General features: G+C 42.4%; 3 protein-coding genes across 6 annotated transcripts in view; 2 read left to right on the forward strand and 1 right to left on the reverse strand.

Annotated features, from left to right (window-relative positions):
* Nucleotides 1-21,158, forward strand: part of LOC128300271 (synaptotagmin-1) — a 37,817-nt gene extending 16,659 nt beyond the window's left edge. For 3 of the 4 annotated variants that reach the window (XM_053036282.1, XM_053036284.1, XM_053036283.1), the window contains 6 exons: nucleotides 1,406-1,559; nucleotides 17,279-17,528; nucleotides 17,625-17,818; nucleotides 17,927-18,279; nucleotides 18,359-18,479; nucleotides 19,621-21,158. In XM_053036282.1, the coding sequence (XP_052892242.1) occupies nucleotides 17,320-17,528; nucleotides 17,625-17,818; nucleotides 17,927-18,279; nucleotides 18,359-18,479; nucleotides 19,621-20,285 (1,542 nt within the window). In that variant the 5' untranslated portion in view covers nucleotides 1,406-1,559; nucleotides 17,279-17,319 and the 3' untranslated portion in view covers nucleotides 20,286-21,158. Of the gene's footprint in view, nucleotides 1-1,405; nucleotides 1,560-12,095; nucleotides 12,236-17,278; nucleotides 17,529-17,624; nucleotides 17,819-17,926; nucleotides 18,280-18,358; nucleotides 18,480-19,620 lie in introns of those variants that run through there. The other variant, XM_053036285.1, reaches the window with a different exon arrangement.
* LOC128305815 (transmembrane protease serine 9-like) lies at nucleotides 8,659-9,661 on the forward strand. Its single transcript, XM_053043430.1, is given in 3 exon segments — nucleotides 8,659-8,703; nucleotides 8,705-8,816; nucleotides 8,898-9,661. Coding segments are annotated over 3 exon segments (921 nt in total).
* A 426-nt stretch (nucleotides 21,159-21,584) lies between the features above and the next one.
* On the reverse strand, nucleotides 21,585-23,725 carry LOC128302203 (cryptochrome-2). The gene is made up of 2 exons (XM_053038964.1): nucleotides 23,466-23,725; nucleotides 21,585-23,231 (listed from the first exon to the last, which is right to left on the reverse strand). Exons 1-2 carry the CDS (start codon nucleotides 23,702-23,704, stop codon nucleotides 21,821-21,823), a joined length of 1,650 nt encoding a protein of 549 aa, XP_052894924.1. The 5' UTR covers nucleotides 23,705-23,725; the 3' UTR covers nucleotides 21,585-21,820.
* Nucleotides 23,726-23,852: the final 127 nt, after the last annotated feature.

Here is a 23,852-nt window from a genome sequence, read left to right on the forward strand (position 1 = left end):
ATTATATTACAAACAGGAGAATCTTCAAAGCAGCTCTCAAAATCTCACACGTATAGTTGCCAACACTTTGCGTAGGTACAGCGTAAGCTTCCATTGGTTGGATTGAGTTAAATTGTTGGTACTTCAAACATCAGAAGAGGGTGTTCTTAAAAGCGAATGCTACGAGACGCCACTGTTCGAGTGGTTCTTAAGCACCCTCTCTCGCATACATTGCAACGAAAGTGCATTCTTTAGAATTTCTTCAAGATGCATGGCCACAAGAACGAATGAGAAGCACACAGTTGACGTACAATGTAAAATACGGTTAACGGAAGTAAGCCAACAAATATTTCATTTGCAAAATATTACTTTTCTTGTTAAAAAGAAAAAAAATCCTTGTCAAGGCATACGGTGTGGTCACCAATTAGGTATAGTTAGATCTTAGTTGGAAACAAAATTAGTTTAAAATATTTTAGTGATGTTCCAAACTGAATGTTAATAGAAAATAACTCAACCGGAATAAGCGAAGATTGCCTCTGTTGCAATCTCGCTGTTGCGTACAGAAACAACCTGTTGCATTGCAGAAGAGAGTTCAGAGCTTTATGGCTCGCCTGAAAAGCTTACGCACAAAAGCGTCTGAAACATAAAGCTTCCACAATCGTTACAAACATTTGAAATGATCCGGCAGAGATACAGGTGGTGGATCTCCATTACTTTAAATTTATTGGATAATTGTGGATTTTAAATGATAAATGAGCTAGCTTTCTTAAAATTAATAAATTCCTATATAATCAAAAGGTTATAGCATTTTTTTAACTGAATATTTCATATTTTTCTTCAACTTGTTTAACATAAATCTTCGAATTACCAAAAAAATAATGTTTCATACTAAGTGTAAAATAATCTTCTGTAATACAGGAGAGTTTACGAACTGGCTTAGCACATTATATAAAATTTAATATATTTTCTTTTGATTTTATATCAAATATTTCTAAATTCAGCAACTATTGCTTCTTATTCTTGGCCCTACAAACTTATTATGTCTAGGCCTGCCATCTGAAGCATTTTTGTTACTTTATTTACCCGTAGCGGGATGCTCAGTTCTTGCTACGGGAGATTGGTCCGGATCGGATTTTGTTCCCGTCCTGTACTGTGAAGACTACCGTAAATGTACTACCGTCATGATTTAGTTTAGCCTTAGATTGTTTAGCTAATTTATAATCTGGCCAATTTGACATATGAAGCTCATTTTTCATCCTCTAATTTGGTCCAAAATATGCTGCACTGTAAAAAAACATTTGACATATCAACTGAAATTGCTACCAAAACTCCCCACAAGTTTCGTGAATGATCACGAGCTATCATGATATCTTCAAAAAGTTGAACTTTACACGAATTATAAATGTTATGACTCTTCTCATTGCAGGACGAACCATCCATCTGCACCAAAGGCAGCATCTACCACAAGCGGTCCCAGTAGCCGATAAGCGGCGGTGAAAACTTTTCGCCAAATACCATCTCTGAACACCCGGTTTGTCTAGGGGTTTTCAGGTGGTGGTATGGCTGTGGTTCGGAATAAGGTAAGGATCCCGAAACATTAATTCATTTCCTGCTAGCGGGCCGTGTGCAAACAATGACTAGCGGCATTATTTGCTCTAGCTCGCATTGTGGTGCACGAACGCATCACTATTCAAATTCCGCTGGGACTCGTAAAAGGGCACGGAAATAAATTATTGATCAACGCAATCGCCAGCTTGATCGTCGGAGGCCCGCACGTATGGTTTTTATTTTTGAACAAATAAAAATAAACTACAAGTATGTACGATGGAGGCGCCCAGCTTTTGAGCAGAGACTGTGAGTTACTGGCAGAAGTAACTCACGGAACTAATGGAGGCGCCCAGCCGTTGTCGACTTGTATGAGTGTCCAATAAAACGGTACTCACTTCCTACAATGGAAATTATGAAAGTACGCAGCATTAGACATTCTTCCCCGAGTGACTGCGAGATTGGTTGAGACTGGAAAGGATCGGTATCGTAAAATGGGTGACACGAGCGATTTGAAGGTTCGGACAAATCATTAGCGCTATCAGTAGCGTGCTGATCTTCGAACCGAAGAGGGTCTCTCGTATGCGTAGAGTTCGCGTTATCGCCACCTGTAGTGGCGAAAAAGGTGTGCATTGCGAACTAGTGAGAAAGATATCGATTTTTTTACTCGCAGAGGACAGAAACGCTGCGAGTAGTACTACTGCTGCTTCCAAATCCCGCAGGTCAGGGGGCTCCCCGTTTTTTTGGGGCAGTGGGCAAAACGATAACAAATGGTTCTGACATTGTCGATGGCAAGGGTATGTGTTGGGTGGGATTAATTCCGGAAATGGTAATGCATTGCTGTTTTATTTTTCTATGAAGTGAAACAAAGTGTGCAGGTGCGAGAAGTGACTAAGTGTGTGAGTGTTTTTTTTATTGTTCTTCTCCTGTGTATATTTTGTTGCGGTGCTACGGCGAGATTATAAGAAACACCCGAATAAAGCAACTGGAAGTGATTGGTGCTAGTGTTGCAGATATAGTGTTAATACCGTTGAAATCATTCAAGCGCCGGTGAGCATGTGAGTGATGTGTGAATCATACGACAGCATTAGTGTCAGACCATATTACCATCACCGGACGTACGCCGTCAAGGTAAGAACCGCATCCTACCCGTCTGCCACCCAGTCCAAACACACATACACAATCATTTGCCCGGGGCACAGGGCCCACTTGTTGAAGGGGCAAAAAACAAACGATGACAAAGCTGGGATGAGCCACTTCAGGCTACGAGCGAACGGGCGGGAATATTCATCGGCACGCGTCACTGGCACTGGACGAGCTGAGTTTTCTCACCACCGCTCCGGGGGAAGTTGTTGAACGGGTCCAATTAGAGTGTGTGAAGGTTGTTAGTCCTAATGAAAGATTTGCTACGATTGTTGCTACGAGACACTCTGCATATCTGGGCATCTATTGTGATTTGTGATATCGAAATGAAGCTCGTCTAATGAGAAAAGTTACTTCTCTGGAGGGACCACGAGAAAGTAATTTCTTTGGCAATGAGTCTTTCCAATGAAGTAAGAAGGAGTTGCAAAATTTGGGTAGAATATCCTATCATTTTATTCAGAAACTTACACCGTATGTGCAGGCTCTAATTTTTAATACCTATTTTAGCTTAACCAACTAAAATGGTTTATGATTGGAGTCGTTCACCTTAGTCATCTTCGTCTTTAATTTAAAAGTCTTGAAACTCCTTTTTTGTACCGTTCATACACTGAGGTCCTGGTCTTTGGAAAAAGTCAGAAACATCACGAGTAACGACTTAATCGTCGGAATCTTAACCAGAGGCAACAAACTTCAATCCAACGAACCATACAGCTTGCCGTTACGATATTACATTATTCCTTTACATCGATAATCCCCTACAAGCAATCGTGGAACGCATGCACGCTTGAAGAAACTGAGCAACATAATATTGACCCGTTTGACTCCATTTGTTTTTCTCGCACAATTGCTGCAATATTTTCAAACACACTCTGCGGGTACGCTTCGGCAATAGCTTACAATAGCCAATGTTATCGGCAATGGCAGCACGTAGCACAAAGCGGAAAATATTTGCATTTCATTTGCATCCCTTTTTGCTGGCATGGTTTCGGCCCGCACAATATGGGCGACCATGGGCGACTATTGTGAACATGTTTGGTGAAAAACTGAATAAAAATGTTTTGTTGCTACGCTTTCTCCTCCATTTTTCGTATTCATTTTTTGTTGCGTATAAAAAACCGCAGTGTGGAGTGTATAGGACGGTCGTGTGTAAGTGTGGATGGAAAGCACACGTAAGGATGATAAGCAAATTGGTGGGCGCCTATGATGAAGCGAGTTATTCGCATGGAAAGCTCATGATAAGAAACGATGGGTGTAAAGGATTGAGTAATGTTTGAGTTATAAATCAAAATCTCTCATTAGACACAGATGTTTAACTTTTGAACAACACTGTAGAATAACTCTTGCTATCATATAACAAATCATCTATAAATACAACAAATTATTCTTACGACCATCAACAAATTAATCCTGCCAACTTCTTTGTTAGTGGTACTACATACTAAGAAGCTCCTGGCATTTCTTTCTTTGACTTCATTTACCCCGTCCTATCAAAAAGGTTCCAAATAATCGTTGATACCACCGATACTTTGAGGTCAAATACGGATGGCAAAGAAACTGATGGCGCTATTAATGACATTCAATTTTAACGGATATACTTCGCTCAGCGAAAGAAACGAAAAATTATGAACATTGTTAGATTACTTGAAAGCGACGTGTAGCGACCAGAACAATACTGCTAAATGACACACTGACCTTTTTGAGGATAGGAGAAGACAAAAAAAGATGACAGATGGACTAATATAGGACTAATATGAAGAATTATACTATGTAAAACTTCTTCGGTTTAGCGTGTCATTTGGCGTGTCAACAAAATCTGTAATTCAAGTTTCTAAGATGAAAGGATTGCTGTTAATCACAAAACATTCTCATTAGAACATTTTCTAAATTTAATATAGGCAAATTATGCAAAACGATGCTTGATAAAGGATAAATTTTCACTTGCAATTAGTATTATGTTGACCCAAACGCTTAACATAATACGTGTCCGTTCTATGAAAGGTACCACTTTGTCTTGCAATGTCTAAAAAAGTGCAACTTTTGCAGTGCTGAGCTCATTATTTAAATATATATCTTGCCACAATTATCGTATCGTAGCCAACCCATCTATTACTTCTCTGCGTGTTTGGGATCTCATCATTAAAACATTTGCTAATACTGCGAGCTTCATCGTTACGAACCGCTAACCTTTCAGAAGGCTTTAGTTGAACCGAATGGTTCGCTTCTTCAAACAAATCCCTTCCATTTATATAAAAAAAAGCCTTTTGTCCGTCTGCGGCAAAGCAGTTAGCGCTCACCGGAATCCTTTTATTTCCCAACCAACCAACCCGAAGCATCCGGTGAAATGTCCCTGTTGGGCCATTTTTGGTTTTTTATGCGAACCGACTCCTCCTTGGCTCGGTTCGGTTGCCCCGGTATTACTTTTCGCTCGGTGAAATGGCATTAAGATTCATGGCATGAAACGTCCTCCTTTGCCTTTTCCTGGGGGAAGTGAAAGCAGTTGATCAGATTTTTTCGTCGTCGAGGAAGCACAGCAATCGAAACAAAAAAAAAACACATCAGATACGAGATAAGATTGCCCGAATAGAGAGAAGTATTTCGGAACATTGGAGTGAGGAAACAATATATACTTGCTCCAATTTCATTCGAGGGACTTGTTTATGTACTCGGCGGCAGATGAAAAGTTTTTCCTCAGTAGCTTAGCAAGATGCTGCAGCACATCCTTAAAATGGCTTGGCAGCAAACGACCCGAACTTTTTCGATAGTTATTATACCGTTTATGCTTGCTATCAAAAAGCTTTAAACATATTGTACTGTATTAGCTTTGAAATTATTGCCGGGATCTAATGTTGTTGTACCGTCTTTAGATTATACCGTCTCAAAGATGTTAGTTACTTTTACCGATGAATTAATTTTAATCAACAAGCTTAGTTCATTTGTAATTGAAACTGATTTATTCGGACGGGCAAAAAATAATGAGCACCTCGCTTATTATTATTTCATAGCCTGCTTCCGGCTGGATATCTAATGGCTGCGGGATATCGTCCACGTGGACTGGAAATGCCAAAAATTATATTGATATTGATCGTAGCAGCGTACCTTTTGCGTGACCAGTAGTCGCGCTTTTCCCGGCAGGTAAAATTTAATTTATTTCCCAACCACGAAGGCAGATACGGCTGCTGCCCTTTTAGAGCGACTCCAAGCCCGACGTGTCCCTTTGTCAACACTAAGATGTTTCTCAATGATTTATCTGCGTAATGGCAGCGTCGAAAGACATTATGGCTTCTTGAGCCCACCGATCCTTGATGGGGCCCCGTTTTGTGGTTCGTTTTGGTCGGTTAAAGTTTTCCCGCTCACGGGTGAAACCCCACCATGAATTCACGTGTAAAACGAGCCAAAGTTTGCCTTGTTAAGGGGTTGTGCGCTTCATTTGTCGCTTTATTTTTATCTGCTTTTACCCACGGGATGAAGCAAACTAACGGTGCTGGTCGTTTGATGAATTGCTCGACATTAGTAATCCGCGAAAAGCGCCCAACAGTTGGCTCGCGGCGTTGCGTGTTGTCGTTTGTGGTGGCAGACGCGCATTAAAATTCACGGCCAGCCCGGTTCAAACTAACTTTGCCAATTAGCGAGCGAGCTTATGTTAATTGAGATACCCATTGGATTGTGGAGGCATCGCGTATCGTTATGTTCTGGCGAAGGATCCGTCGAGATAAAATTTGAAATGAACTAAATTAAAGTGAAACGTACCGTTTAAACGCAAACTTATCCGTTTAAGCCTGGTGAAGAAGGATTAAGTGTTTAGGAGGCCAATGGACTATGTGTCAATTATGCGTACCAGGCGTTCGGAAAAAGATACGAACGATCTGCATTATAAATTAGGGTATTTAATTTAGTTTGATAAAAACCTACACAATGTATCACATGTGCATGAGATTCACATTAAACAGGAATCATACTATTTCTATCAAAATTTATCGATAATATTGAACCCGGATTTTTCATAAATGGAAAAACCCAATTCCAGTTCGTCGCAAATGGCGAATCTTTGGGAAATTCAAATCTCTCCAAATGTCCATAAGGTTCTCCAACCATATTGCCCACTGGTTTAGTAAAAAGAACAAATTACGATGTCAGTGATACGAGAACAACGGCCTTGGCTCCGCCTGGCGTAAAAGAAGCAGGAGAAACGAAATCTCTAAACGCAATGTGTATTGTCCGTTAATATGGTCTGCAACAAAATGGCCGACCACGAAGAAGAGTATCTGAGCATGAAGTTTATTAAATGTCCTGTGTGAGTTTTGTGGGAGTTGGTGTAAAGCGTGGTGTTTTCGATTTTTTCTGGCAAGTGAGTTAGCGTTGTTGAATATTTGCTAAACGTATTATTTTGAATACGATGGCACTATTACATTGACATGATCAGATTGGCTGTATGAGCACAAACTAAAAATAAATAATGGAAAATGTTTATATTTGTATATAAAATATTTTACATTTACTGCTTACGATAATATGTACATGTACGAAGTGAAAAACCTGTTAACAATAATATTTTTGTTTTACGAAATTTAATATTTATCTGTAAAAATAGGGGTTTCAATATTCCTATGTTACACTAAGACGACTGTTGAATTGATTTCGGCTAAAAATTGCAAATTAATGTTTTTTTAGTGCACAAAAGCCATATTTGGGTAACGTGATACGGAAAGTGGTAATATGATTTTAATCAAAACGTGCAGTCGAAGCATTTGTTTTCCGCCATTTAGTAATTCATTTTGGGTCATAATAATGGAACCTTAACTAGACAAGAAGATTACTTCGAAATTACTTTCTCCATAATCAAACTCTTTACATTTACCACCTAACGATGCATGCGCAGATATTAACAAAACAAAAAACCTTCCTCAACCATTTCCCATCGCCCAGAATGCCAAGAGCGGATCCGAAGTTTCTGGCCACAATATTGTACACACCACGAAGCATGTAAAAGGTTAGCACAAACTATCCGCCCGCTTCCGTGCGTCGTTACACATAATATCGCTTTTCATAAAACTAGGACCATCGCCCATTCGAGCCCGTTCGTTACAAAGTTTCGAAAGCACAGTTTGCTGTTCGATGCAGTACAATTGGTACCAACGGCGAACGAACGTGAAAAAGCATGCTTCGTCTGCAGCACACACATTCGATACCCGGGAGAAAGGCGCTAAGAGCATCGTTCAACAACGGTGCCAAAGTGCAATCGTGGTGCTTTCTCTGGCATCCGCGTTGTTTTGTTGCCTGTGCAGCAGCCGCACGTTGCCTCCCATGCTGTGTGTCGCTTTTAATATTAACCAGCTATGTGCTGAGACACCAAACTGGTTCCGACGGACTATGGAAGTGCACACGGATTAAAAGTTTTGCTGGGTGAGGATTTTTTTTTCGTGCTTCATCAGCCGAAGCTGATGTCTTTGGCAGGAAGCTTTGCTCGGTAAGGGATGGTTTAATCTTGTGCGATTCGTGTTGCTGCGGTGGCGTTGGGTTAGCTTGGGTAAAGGTCAACCTTGTTTGCCTTTATGTGGTTGAGCTATAGGAAATTGTTTACCAATATCGAAGTGTCGTAGTTTGGCGACAATAGTGCATTGACGCGATTGGATGGAGAAAAGCTCTTGATAACGCCTTCGCGCCGCTGTGTTGTACAATGTAAGAAAGTATTTTAAACTGGCTGGAAACATTTTTGCACTGAATTGTTATTTTGATTTTAAAATATTGTATAAAATATTGAATCGTTTTCAATATAATAATCTTATGGTCTTATCTTACATAATTGAAATATTGTTTAAATTATTGATGGTGCCTCATTTACACAAATTTTAGATATATTTTTTTGAACCCTGAATCTTCTTAACAACAAATTCTATCCACCACATCGTCGAAATACACGACACTGTGCGTTGGCGTCTTGTGAACGGATTCTTTAGTTATTGCGGGTGAAATGGTACACCATCAGTTGTAGTGATGGTGCATACTGAATGGTTGCAACGAAATCGCACCCTCAAGCAACACCAATAACATGCACGCGTTCAGCTATTGCACGCCACTCTGCTGGAAGCTGGTGCTAGTGTCCTTGTGTTGGCTGGTCAGTGCGGAGGAAAATGGCGGATGTCCGGCATGTGGTTCGTATACTAACCGGCTTCTTCGTCTAAGGTGCACTTTGGATACGAGGAGTGCATTTAATCCCCCTCTCGTTTGCGCAGTTTGCGGTAAGCCGTCCAACTCACCGTTGCCGAACACGGTGCGTGTGATCGGTGGCCAAACGTCTGACATTGACCGATTTCCTTGGATGGCGGCACTCTACTATCGGGAACGGTTCACCTGCGGTGGAAGTTTGATTAACGATCGATATGTCCTGACGGCGGCTCACTGTGTGGCACGGCTGGATGCGGCTGAGTTCGAGGTGTACCTAAGGCGTCCGAACATTGTCATCCTGAACGCGGACGCCATCCATCGCCGGGTGACTCGCATCGTATTGAATTGGTACCAACAAGTCAGAAATAACAACGATGTGGCACTGTTACTGTTGAAAGATCCGATTCGGGCTGAGGATGGACTGGTTCCGATCTGTCTCCCCGTCGATGCCTCGACCTTTGAAGGAAGGGACGCAATCGTTACGGGTTGGGGCACGACCGAAAGTGGCGAGTTGTCGGAGCACTTGCAGCAACTGACCGTGCCCATCCTGACCAACCAGCAGTGCCGAAAGTCGGGTTACTTTCGCTTCCAAATCACGGCGAAAATGTTGTGTGCCGGGTATCTGGAGGGTGGACGCGATTCCTGCCAGGGCGATAGTGGTGGCCCACTGCAGCTGACGAAGAGTGAAAGCGGTCAGCAGCAGATTGTGGGCGTTGTGTCCTGGGGCAACGAGTGCGCCCAACGGAACTATCCCGGGGTGTACGCGAGAGTTACCCGGTTTGTGAGCTGGATTCGGAGGCAAAGCCGTGGTGCTTGCTGGTGCACTGGGTGAATTGTGGAACCGAGACTGGCCCGAGGTTGTGCAGGTGACAGGGAGCAATTACTTTCGAGAAGACTCCATGATTGAGGCAAAAGCTTGGGGATGCAACGATGCGAAGGTGAAGGGCGGCTAAGGGAAAATGGATTAGGATGTGAATTTTTAAAGGGTGAAATTGGCTATGTGTGAGTATCAGGTGAGTGCCGGAGACAGATTATCTAGCAGGAGTTTGTGTTCTGTGGGATGCCTTAAAGAAACTTTAACGAAGCGTGTCCGTTCGCCGAACAAATCACTTCATTGTCGAGAAAAGGAAATTCTTGATTCGTTGGCAGAAGACTCCCTTTCTAGACTTTATTTCATTAGAGTTCTAAGAAGTAAAAAACGGTGCAGTTGATTGGACACCATTGGACAAACAGCCGTCAATCATTGGTTTTAGGTGAATAAATATTTTAAAGTGAAACTTTGCTCGATTGTTTTTAATCTGATTGACTGATGTTTCCAACACAGTACCGGTTTGCTGGAACCGAGCCAACTTTGCAGCAGGTCGGATCGAAAACAACCCTATGGCTGTTGACTGGACTTATGATTGAAGATGAAGAGAATCAGACAACCGACAACTACGAGTTTAGCTATCAGCTCACTTGCCGGTGTTTGAAGTTCATTGCTGAAGAAGCAAGATTATCGCCATCAATCAACATAAATCATAAATCTTAGATTAATTATTCAGGCGATTGTAAATGAATCATAATGTTTGTCTCGGTCGTATAGCACACTACGAAGTTTGATAAAGCTTCAGCAGTTGCTAACCGATAGAAGTTAAAGCAGAAAAACATTAACATTGAAATCGTGCTGGAGGTTTGAAGTATTCTTTTGAAGTTCTCGAATATTCTGGCGATTGTGTTATTGAATAATGATATTTCACTCAAATGCTTTTATTAAAAATAACATTCATTGTGAATTTCATTCGGAGATTCCTCTTCTTTAGCGGCACAATAACATAAAGAGGTCTAGGTTTGCCATTTCTGACATTCTTTAACCGCTATCAATACACCTCCAGGCTCCTATTTAGTGACTAATGTTCATCATAAATTTCTCTGGTCGATACGGCAAAGAGCCGTCATACTTTAATATAAATAAAGTATATAATTAAGTAGACTTCTCTGTATTTGAGTGTAACCAGAACAGATTGAGAAATGAGCATTAAAAAAACCACTAATCATGTCTCCAAAAAGCCATCTTTACGAAGATTATCAAACTCTTCTGCTGCTGCTGCTGCTGCCTCCAAGAAAGGTTTCATCTTCATCAAAGGCGAACCTTACTTGAAACGGCACGATTTAAGCCATTATCCGTCCGCCAGTAAACGGGATGTAGTGGCACGGCGAGTGCCATTTATTAAATAAAAGCTTAACTGCGAATTACAAGTGGCTGAGCGCACGCATTTAATAGAAAGACGTTGCCAAAACCCCGGCCTAGCAGCATCGTTTCTTTTGGCGCACGGTACACAATTGGGGACCAATTGATGGCGCGGTCTTGGTCCTGTGTACGCCTGGGGAATAACGTAAATTCCTAATTTTTCGGCAACTCCTCCCGTTCCATCTGGGCGAGAGATGAGCCCTTGTGGAGGGTGGTGGAAGAACTTTAATCTTTTCTTTCATACCCGCAGAATCAACGGTTTGGGCGAACGCTGCGAATGCCTGATGGAGCAGTGTTGTTGTTTGGGTAGTCGCGTTTTGCTGAAGAAAGTCGAAAGGCGCAACCATTCGGAACGGAAACACGTTGTTCGGTTGTTGCAAAAGTTGGCCGTTAAGCTGATGCGCATGCTCCCGCTGGAAGTGACCGTGAGTGCCGTGAGATATAGAGATCTGAAGAGGGGAACCGACGGTTCGTCCGTTTGTCTGTCACAGAACACGCTTCACTTCGGTGTGTTGGGCTGTACGATTCATTCCGGTTTCAGTAGAGTAGTAGTCCGGTGCGTGGATGCCCGACGGTGGTATCTTACCCATATCCGGAAGCTTTGTCTGCAGGCGCTTGCAATTTAATGGTGAAACAGGTGCCCTCGCTAGACTCTTAATTTAGTTTCCTCCTCAACGATGGGCACAGCTTTCAGAGTTCGATAGTGCAGCTTGATTAGCTTGTGACCTAGAAGTGGTAAATCGATTTCCATCCTCAAAGTGTCTGAAAAAGTACTAAAACTCTCCATGCATGCGGGTGCAGCATGTCGCTAGGAGCAACATGCCATGGCAGCGTATGAACACCGTGCACTAGTGCTGTACTATCGTAAAAATGTATTAAAGATCCGAAGCACAAATTGGGCGACATTTCAAACATATTGTTTGCTAGCATCGAACTCATACCAACGGAGTGACCACCACAACGGAAGGCGCCAGTCGAGGATATAAAGTGCATTTATAACGTGTGATACCGGATGAGGTAAAGCAAGGCATGACAAACTCGTGGCAAATGTACGTTCCGCCACCCGGTGACGATCCGGCGAGCGTTTTAACGGCTTCGCTTTATCGTCCAGTTTCATCGAAGTAATTGATCATTTGGGTGTGTGCATCAATCGGTAACGGTGGCTGGTAAGGTAAGGTAAGTGACATTGGTCCCACGTGAAACCGTACATCTCGCCACCGGTGAACGGGTGATGCGGTGATGAGAAAATGGATTAAATATTTATTACCGTTGCGATTCTCCGTTGCTCCGACGAGGCAACGTGTGTGAAAGACCGGGGTGTCCGCGGCGGCCAGGATAATTGCTGGCATGTGTGTCGCAGTGTTTGGAATGTGATTACACACAGTAACAATTTGAATAATGGTTTACAGTTACATACATATGGGGAAAATTTTCTCTGTGATTTGATCTAATCTGTACATATCACAGCATGTCAATGTTCCTTACTGGGAAGCTCAAAGTTCACTAAACCTCACAAGTAGATTTGAATTACTGAGCCTGTACAATCACCATAAATGGGTCAAAGCTCTCGACATGATTTATTTGCATATACGTAATTCACTATTATGCGACTGTTTCGCTGGGACATTTGTCAAAAGCTATCCATCAGGACGACATGTCATAAATTTCAGAAAAATGATACACATCGTTCCAGTGGCCTTGTGCATTGCAAACCGGCACCATACAGTGTAATCCGTTTGGGAATAATATTTGCATCCAAAACGTATACAACATAAAATCCATACAACATAAAACTACAATAAATAACATTTTTAAGATAATGTTGGAGTAAATTGTTGTTTTTTGTTGAGTGAATTAAACTTATTAAGGATATAATTAGTTAAAGTATAATTAGATTAGTTGAGTATCTTGAAACAGAGCTCAATCAGATTAGACATATATTTCTACAAAACAAAAGTTAATTGGGTTTATCTCTGTTAATATATCAGTAATTCAACACAAAAAGTATAATAGTTCGTCTGCTTTTTGCATGACAGTTTTGTATTTTTTCTATAAAAGAACTTTCATTTATTTTTTAGTGTTGGTTTTTGCTTATTTATATTTGTTTTATATCTATGTTTGTAACAAGTTACCCTCATTTCAGTGATATCCTTTTCTTGTGTGATTATTGTCATTTTGAATTTTCATTTATTTGACAACTTCTTTTGCTTAACAACTTGAAAACTCCTAGATCGACTGTTTAATTTCACTATAATTAATTTAATTTCATTGTATATTCTAACATTACAATATTTAAAATATCCGTTGACTATGACTATGTTTTGTTTCGAATTTGTAAGTTGCAACGTAACAGCAATTACACAAAAAGCTATCTGTTACGTGCTGAAAACCATGCACCATCGGATTTGTTGATAAGAAATGGTTACAGGTTTGTCTTGGCATTTGAGAAATATCCTGCTGTTGTTTTAGTTGTAACCATTACACCCTCACACACACACTCACAACCGTACAGGGACAAATCTTCTGCATCGTTGCACTGCTCGAGCTGTCCTTTAGCGCGTACCACCGCTTCAAACGCTCGTAGCCAAGCCAGTGCTGTTTGCTACTGTTGTGAAGGATGTTTTCATACCGCAAGGCGACATATACCATTCGCAACACATGCCAACACACTTGAAACCATTCTTTACCGACGATTTCACCGACAGCAGGTTGGGAAGTTGGGATGTGCTGGCGGGTGCGGCATTATGCGATGTCACAAGTCTCGAGTAACCTTGCTCAAGCGCACCCCCGGCTGGCACATCACGTACCGTTCCTTTTGGGGTCCTGCACGAAGACATTCCATCCCTTTTTGCACTGGGAAGCATTTCCCATACATTAGCTACACACGGCCACCAGCCGGGATCACCACAGGATCGGGAGGATGTGGTCAAGATATTTTATCGAACGGAAAGGAAAGATTTACATCATGAAATATAATATAATATTTTCTTGTTGCAAGCGCTTCCTTCTTTTATATTTTTTTGCTTGCTATTACTTCCCATGATATCCTTCCTGCTGGGAGATACTTAGTTGCCCACGCGAGTAACGTTGTTATTTCTTAGTAAGAGTGAAAGGCAGAATAAATCAAGCCATAAATCATCCCGAAACCGGGTGATAATTTAGGAGATGGTAAACTTTTTTTTAGCCGATGTATAGGCATACATAAAAAAGGGGAAAAAATGCGAAGGTCACCAAGAGATGTTCGAAGGGTGATAATAGATATAACAGACGAGCCATTCTAGGATGTGGAAAACATATGACAGCTTTATCGTTTTATGTAAATATTGGGAGGTATTAAAAGTAAGCAACTAGTGTGTTGAATATAAATATGATAAAGGGTTTTTAAATATAGATATATAAATATAGAAAAGGATATTTCATTTCTATCCACTTTTTTCTACTTTTTTTCCTTAGAACGGCCAGGCAAATATCGAACCACTTTATCACCATATAGTACCTTTAGCCGAATAGTCAGTCCTCAGTCAGTCAGGTGCCTCAGTTCGGTCGTGTGTAAACCGGCACCGCTACCAATACACCATCGGACCACGCCACCTTTTTGTGTGGTATATTTGAACAACTTTCTATCAGCTTGTTATTAAAGCACTAACGAAGCAATTGGAGTAATCGTCAATGCCGATACTAATAAAAGTTAAATAGCGTATCATTATATCCTCCTAAACATACGTCCTATGCGTCCAGAAGCCGGAATGAAATTGTTGGCCGGTCATACTTTTTAATCGAACTTGTTGAGTAAATTTTCTACACCACTCACTGCACATGGCACGCGAAGCGAAGCTAAAGCTTCTGCCAGCGTTTCTGTATGGGTGCTTAACGTTAAGTGGCATTTCATAGTACATGGGAAAGGTAAATTAAAAAAAGAAACACCGATGCCGTCATGTCGACCCGGTAGAAAATGGTAATTACGTTTAAGGGGAAGGAATTTTAACGCACTTACGCTACGCTCGTAAAAGATGAAGTTTCGTCCTACTCGCCCGGTGCGGCAAAGGCGTATCGTGGAAATACAGAGAGTAGTGCTGTTGTTTGTATTGTTAAACAATTTTGCACTCGATTTACAATTAGTTGTTGGCCTACCAAATTAAATTTAGCTTTATTGCTGTAGGGTTTTTGGATTAAATTTACATTGGGTTTGAAACGTAAGCGTCTCATTGTTAACGTGCTGCTATTTTGTTGTTGTGCGCAATATAAAAAAGAGGCCTAACGAACGAAAAATTGAGATGAATGTGTACCCTCACCGCTCATTTGTCCGACAGCCCGACAAAGTGGGATCCACTAATTGGGAGTCGACTCTTGTAGCCGTCCGCTGCACGGTCGTCATATCGCATGGCTGCCGTCGCATGGCCGTTGTCGTGCCGTATTAAAGATCAACGTGCACGCAATGCAGAAAAAGGGGGCGAAAAACAGAATAAAAAAGCTACCCCTGGCAAGGATATTGAGTGTAGCAGGAAGTGAGTAAGACACAAGCAACAGCGGAAGAGAAACGCGTAAATTCCACAACTCTAACCCAACCACTACTCCCCCGGGGGATGGTCAGGAACGCAAAAAAACAGTGTGTGATAATGATCGGGGGAGCATTCACTTAGCGAACGTCCTGCCACAGGACGCGTGGACGGTGGTTTGGATGGTTTGACACGCTGTGAAAGATCACATTAAAGCATTCCGAGGCGTACCGCACGAGACCGAGGGGAACGCAGAAGCATCATTACCGATGCCGATCACGTCAGAAATATGCTTTTTGATTCAATTACGCCTCTCGGGGGGATGAAATATTGAACGATGACGTCAGGATTAGTTAGCGAACATGAAAAGATGGACGACGCGCACGTGCCTTCGAGCGAGATGGTTCGAACAATAAAGGACGGTGTAAATGCGGTTAAGAAATGATGAGCCTTAAAAACAGAAAAGATGGAACCCATCGTGTGGATGAGGTTTAATTAAAATTTTTGGTTCCTTTTTCTAGCAAGGAAAACAGCAGCTTTAAAATACTAAACAATGCTTCTTTATGGTTGCTGAGTTTATGGTGTTTTGTTTGCAATTTCAACGGCAAATAAAAGCAATGCAGATGGATGCTATGATAAACTGTTGAAGAAACCTTATGGTGTAGACAGTATCGGGGCAGATCTTCACACGATAGGACTGGTGCGAAATCCCATTCGAATCGCACACCTATACGCAGTGACGTCTAAAGCTCCTTTCGAAGGTTATGAGATGAGAGATAATTGGAATACACGTCACTAGTTGGAATAGGAATAGGAATAAAGTCTAAGGAAGGTAGAATTTCCACATCGCTAGAACCCAAGAGGTTGTAGTGTCACAATAGATACAAGATGAGAACAAGATAAAACAAAAACCAGTTACAGATTTACGAGTTGATACTGTAGTACTATTGCCTCTAATTATATTAATGTGTTTATTAACACTTTTTTCTTCTCAGTAGAGTCTATGTCCTGTAAGTAGACGATAACGATGGCAGATGAAGGCATAACGATGTACGATGAGCACTAACACAGGACGGGTCTCAGGTTTAATGTAATCAGGTTCTTCCCGTATTTCATTAAAAGTTTTTGAATTTAAGCAGAATCACTTGAATTGAAAGATCCTCGGCAGTGTTACTGTTTTAAGTTATTAAGCTCACGCAAAGAGCTTTTGCCACGCTAACCCATCGCAGCGACGGCTCCACTTAAGTTAGATTGGGAGCAAGAGTAGTAGAACTCCCTTCCTTCAATTTACCTGCCATATCCGGTGGTGTGCTTCCACTGTTGATTGTGAACTTTGCACTCAAATTGAATGGGAAGATTAAAATCATGCTCTGCTCGCAACTGCACGAGTAGCAAAATGAGAAATTTCATTTCACTTTTCTCGTCATCTAAAGGGTAAGGTAATACCATTAACTTTACGCTTCATCTCCAAGATTGGAACCCTGGGTACATCGGACTGTGGGAAAAGTTTATCAAATTTCTATCCTCTTTTATGTACTTTCATCGTCAGTGCTAATGAAGACTGCGGTATGTGAGCGTTCGTTTGGTACGAAGCTTTAAAAAACCTGAACGGAAAGATAATAAACCTGAACCGTTCGCGCTCGTTGCTCAGTTGCGCCCCATACAATTAATTAATTTTCTACCATTTCGTATTCATTCTGTTCCAATTCACCGTTGGCGGTAGATCAATAGATAAAAGGGACCTCTCGTAACGCGTCCGTCACAATGAAGACCCCAATCGTTAGTTGGTTCAGCCAGTCGGTGGATGGCGTAAATCCCACACAGATAGCCATCTACGGTTCGGTATCGTTCCTTGTCGTCTCGCTGCTTGGTCTGCTGATTTACATTACCTGTTCGAAGCGTTATCGGCTCAACTGGTACGAAAAGAACCTGCTGGAATCGGCCAAGGAGCGTGAAGCGGCTCAACGGAGCAGGTAAGCGGCAATCCATCATTACACGTGCCAAACGAGCCACCTGTTTGATGGGGGAGCTTTTTTTATCGATCTTGTCATCTTTTCGGGGGGTGGTAGCCACCAGGGACACATAACCTGCCCAATTGCGTACAACGTCGATGCTGTTGCTGGGACGTCGCGCTACCTAAATCGAGCCAACGGTGGGAGCGGTGGCAGCCCCCAGACGCGAGCCGACCATCCACCGTTCTGGGCGTCGCAGGGACTTTACCGGAAAAGTGACAGCCGGGGGCAGTTGATTGACACGTCGGATGGTGAGCGTTCTTGCTTAGCCGTTGGCGGCAGAGACAACTTTTCCACGCAAAAACCCCGTTGACATGAAGGCGTAACCATTTCCCACAACATCTTTTGTTGTTTTGCAGAGGAAACGACCGGCGAGGACAGTGGTGATTCTGCCTGCAGCAGTAGTAGGTCAGTTATTGCGGCACCCAGCGGTGCGGTGGCCATCGCAAGCACGGGTAAACATGTAGTGCTTGTTACGTCAAGCCCGGCCAAACCGACCACCTCGATGGTGTCTACGGCGGCGGCAACCGCTGGAGGAGGCACGGCCGGTGCGACCAAGGTTGACCAAGCGAAGATCGATATGCTGGACTCCGTCAGCACGTGCAGTACGGTTAGCCGGGACGAGCTAGGCGGTGAGGACGCCCGCGGTGCAATACATCTAACACTGAGCTACGATCCTGCCGCTGGCATCCTGAACGTGAAGCTGGTCGAGGTAATGGTTGAACGGGGGATTGTCCTTTCGTAATAATGCGTCAAACAAGTCGAACCGTTTTCGCTTCCTTCGCACCCAGGCCCAGGACCTGCAGCCACAGGACTTTAGCGGGACGGCCGACCCGTACGCCAAGATAAGGTTGCTGCCGGATCGGAACAATATGTGGCAGACGAGGATTCACAAGAAAACGCTCAATCCCGGTAAGTGGTGGAGTTCGTTACGTGGTAGTAACCATCGGTTGACATAATGGACGACCCTTGTTCTGAGCATGAAAGCGAACGAATTATGGGATTTTGTGGATGGCATTATGCATTACAATTCGAATGAAATCCATTGTACGTTTGACAGATGGGACATTTGCTGCAATAACCCGTTCAAAGAAAGGAACCACTTCCACACCATCCGTGAAACATTGTGTCGTATGAAGCATGCTACATTGTACATATTTGTACAAGTAATCCTTCATGAGTAGCTCGAAGTTAATACCTCGAAAATGTTGCAACTCAATGTTTACTTTTGGTATCTTCCAAACTGGCGTAATGATCAGATACCAAATTATGAGAAAATAGGACATTGACCGTAGTGTTATTCCTTTTTTTGGCATACAACTTGGTCTTTCGAAGTCTTTAGCGTGAACAAGAGAGAAAAACTTGATGTTCCGAGCAAAAAATGAAGACATTAAATTAATACCGCTTAACGATTCCAAGGCTCGCTAATACCACTACTAGATTAGAGTTTGGTCATAAGAAATAAACCTGTACAGTTAGAAAAGTTATTAAAGTGAACGAACGAACTTTGTTCGTCAAACTTTGTTACTGCAGTTTCGAAATATCCCCAGATTGTACTGTCTACATAGAAAGGTCAGGAGAATTATGCGCTAAATGTAAAATAAATCAAAACGAGCTGTACAGTAGGTTAAATGACTCATGTTGAACTACCCGTAACGCAAGTTGAGAGATATATAACGCAAGTTGAACGGAAAGTAACGTCGAATGTAAGATCATTTGATGAGGGACCCTGAACGACAGGAAGAGCGACCTACCCGTCTAATGTGTGAACAGTTGGAAAGAGTCCTGGACCGGCAGGTTGAGCGAACTATATGACCGAGACACCTATAATAGACACCTTTTTTAAGAGAGACAAAAGAACATAAGATCTGTATCGATCGTTCAGTTCTTCACAAAGAACGAACCGGTTCGTTTTAGTTTATACAAAACTAATGATATACCCAACCCTAAACTAGACAACTTGCCAGCAGCAGACCACAGAACACTATTTACAAAACTAGACTATTTACAAAACAGAATCATTTTGAGTAAAACTTTTTCATCTGCTTTGCAGTGTTTGATGAGGATTTTGTGTTTGAGGTGCGTTCGGCTACGATCGGCAGGCGAACACTCGAGATTCTCCTATTCGACTTTGACGCGTACTCGCGCCACGTGTGCATCGGTGGCGTACAGTTCCCGCTGGCACAGGTTTGCCTTGCCGAACGGATAGACATCTGGCGTCCACTACTACCCTACACCGAACAGGACAACAAGCAGGATCTGGGCGATTTAATGGTGTCGCTGTCATATCTGCCCGCAGCCGAAAAGCTCACGGTCGTCATCATCAAGGCACGCAATCTGCGCGTCATCGACGGTACACGAAATTCCTCCGATCCGTACGTGAAGGTGTGCCTGTACAATGCGGATGGGCGGCGAATCAAGAAGCGCAAGACGACGGTGGCACGCAATACGACCGCACCCGTCTACAACGAGGCCCTGACCTTCGATATTAGTCGCGAAATGTTGCGAGACTGTTCGATCGAGTTCCAAGTGCTGCACGACAGTTTGTTGGGCAGGAATGAAACGCTCGGCCGTGCGACGGTCGGCAGCGGGCCGGAGTTTCGGCAGGAAAACCGGAAGTTTTTCGACGAGTTGTTCCGTACGCGGGCTGCTACCGCCCAGTGGATATCACTGTGCGAGCTGAAGATGAAGTCGGACGCAGGGTCGAAGAAAAAGTGAAAGAGCTCAAGGGTATTAGGGAAATATGACAAGGATTTTAGCTAAGCTAAACTCTGCATAAACATATTGTAGCATATGCGATGTACTATATTGCTGGTAACTCTTCTGTTCTGTCAAGTCATCCAGTTACGGTTTAATGATAACACGATCGAGGACATGAAATTTTCTTTTTCTGCAAGAAAGTCATTATATTTATACCAGTGGTTTGGCATGAAAACCAAATGCTAATTAAACAAATTTGTTTTTTAAATAGTAAGGAGGATGACTGTCTTGCGTTATTCCACTGTCCGATGTTGGTTTTTCTGTAACGAAAAGTCTGCATTTTACAAGAAGCTATAAAGCTAGGGTTCTAATTTAAGGTACAAGAGAGCACTTCGTTCATTGGCATGATTTATTCACACGCCTTCCCGCACCGTTTCACGCCTTCCTGGAAGCACTTATTCCGGAGCGCCATAAATCACGTTTGTTCCTATGACGCTCCCTATGCACCTCTCCATTTCACAACGGCAAAAGAACACAAACGCACACGTTGAATATTTACAAATATACATGTATACATACAAATATCAGACAGAACTGGATGGGAACAAAGGAAAAAGGGAAAAAGAGAAATAAGGGCTGAACAGCAAAAAAAACAAACAAATAAAACATGCATAAGTAGGTACAGTAAACGTTTCAAAGTACCACCACCAATGTTAATGATAACAGGACTATCAAAAAGTGCGAATCAAAACGGGATACCTAGTAGCATCGGACGATGTATGGCAGGAACCATATATTGCAAACAATGAAACATATTTATACAACCTCAGAGAGAAATGTATTTAGTAGATGTGAAATAATATTCAGAAATAAATATTGTGTATCTAATCCAGTGGATGTAAACTTGGAAGATGTTTTTTTTTTGGCACATCGAAAGCAATTCATTGTTAACGACCATCTTTTAAATTTCGTTTTTATGTCTTGTGTTGTTAGATAATTCCAAAATCTCTTCACCTTTGCCTTCAATTTGCTTTATTCATATAGAAATAGATTCAATGAAATGTAGAAAACTATAATAATTAAAAACAAAACGGCAAAACTAAGGCAACTTTAACAAAAGCATTTACCTTGCAAGATTAAGATTAGCAAGATTTCTTCCTCATTAGAAAACAGTACAGCATATGAAGCCGTTGTGATCAATAGGTATAGAATATAGTGAGCAAAGTTCCATCAAGAACTTGGTTTAATTTATTTAAATAAACAGAACCTCCGTATGCAAAGTAACTTAGAAAATTGAGAAAACAATTTCTTCTGTAAAACTTTTATAGCTTATTTTATTTGAAACAAAAATACATGGGCGAGTACATTAACAAAAGGATTACCAAATATAAGTACCAAGTAAATTAAATGCATACAACAGCAAAAATTGCGAAAACTTAAATATCACTGGTCAGCGAGAAGAATCATGATAAAATAGTTAAATTACCTGAGAGATAGATACGAGTATTGTTGGTAGTAGTGAACTACAGTAATGTGAGCTTAGCCTGTTTGTTTTACTTCTTTTTCAAAAACTTTTCAATAGTAGTCTCAAGCTTTCGCTTCTTGGGAGCAGCATTCGCTTTTGTCGTTGTTGGACGCTTTTTGCCTGTCGAACTGGCAGCGGGTGCACTGTCACCGTCCAGATCGTGTTCTTTTTGTGCCTTGTTGCGCTTATAAGCGGCAGACATGCGTTGTACATTTACCTTCGATATTTCCTCATGAACAACTATCCGGTGTGGATAATCCTTTCCGATAATGCAACCCAGCTTCTTTTGCGTTTCGAGATTTGCCTTCCACGGTTCGTAGATGATCCCGGCGGGAAAGCGTGCCAGCTCCGGTACGTACTTGCGGATAAACTTTCCCTCCGGATCGGTCTTTTTGCCAAATGCCACCGGGCTGTAAACGCGGAAGAATTGATGAAAGAAGGCAGAGGCCGACAACCACATCCAGTTTCCAGCATTCAATGCCCAGTCGGCATCCAGCAGCAATTCTTCAAAAACTCGTTGTCCTTCTTCCCACGATATCCAAAGATCGCCACGCGTCAGGAAGCAAGCTACGGCATGACGGGCAAGATGATGTATCCAACCTTCCCGACGCAACTGGCGCATGATGGCGTCGATAAACGGATAACCCGTTCGCCCGTGGGTCCACGCTTCCAGGTGGTCTTGGTTAGTGTCCCAATCGACCTGCAAACATACACTGTTTCCGACCATCTTATCAAAGCTAGGAGTTACAGCAGCCACGCAGTAATAAAACTCGCGCCACATTATCTGCCCGATCAGCGATACTGGAGGTTGCGAGTGTTTCTGGCCTTTGATAATCTCCGATACACGACCGTAGAACAGACGCACACTCAGGCATCCAAACTTCAGGTACGGGCTCAGAACTGTGGTCGATGGTTCGAGAGAATTTGGCGAGGTGTTTGGCTTCTCGAAGTTGCATACCCACGTCTTTCGACTGAGGGAGTCGTCCATCCTGCGCAAAGCTTCCGTTTCTCCACCAGGAAACTTGCATTCGTCTAACGTGCTTTTTTTCACGCCCAGTTCCTGCATTGTTGGAGGATCATAACAGTTAGAATTGGTTCGCTCCTCCTTATCCGGGTCAGGGGCGGTACAATTGGAGGGAAGTTTTTTAGGTGCTGGCAATGCCTGAGGGATTTTACAAGTCGCCGCAAGGGTTGCATACTTTTGGAAGGTCAGTGGCGGCTTGCCAGCATTTTTCTTCACGATCGTATCGGGATCAAAGATTGTATGTGATTTTTCCATATGAATCTTCACATTGTGCTTTTTTGCCTGATCCTGGACGGTGTTGTCACGTGTTACGGCGTACGGTTCAATATCATACTCGAATGTTAACAATGACACGTTCCATTCGACGAAGAGTCTAGGAAATACTTCCACCGGGTTACCACGCACTACGTAAAGCCTGGAGGAAGATATTCATAAATACAATATAATAATACTCAACACATATAGAACATCCAAATAACAATAGCACCGAGCATGCCCGGGATAAGGCAAATCGCAAGGAGGAAATGCCTTGTGCCACTTGTTATTTTCTCTCAACACAAGCGGTGTTGAAAATACGGCATTGCCGTCATAATAGAAATTAAATATATAGAACATAGTATAGTTTAAGGGTTAAACAAATAAAGTTTACCTCGAGTTTATGGAACGCAAATTTTCATCCAAATTTGCCAGCGTTTGTTGCAAAAACCGCCACCGATTTGGTCCCACGCGCAACCATTGGCGAATGCCGGGATCAAGCACGAATACCGGCCTTAGGGCATATTTGGTAGGATTTTCTCGCACTTTATCCACAGCTACCGAAAGTGCTGGATTGTCGTGAATACGCAATCCTTTCCGGAACCAGTGCACGATAGTTTCACGTTTGGCCATGGTGAAATGTAGCCGAAGCGCTGCGAATGTGACGGAATTTAAAACGGTTATAAAATATGACGAAATACACAACCGCACATGCTAGAACCAAAACAAAACAATGATTCAGAGCACGTTCGCCGAGCACGAGGCCTATTTCGATTGTCAA

This window comes from Anopheles moucheti, chromosome 3, assembly GCF_943734755.1.
Source record: "Anopheles moucheti chromosome 3, idAnoMoucSN_F20_07, whole genome shotgun sequence".
NCBI classification, from domain to species: Eukaryota; Metazoa; Arthropoda; class Insecta; order Diptera; family Culicidae; genus Anopheles; species Anopheles moucheti.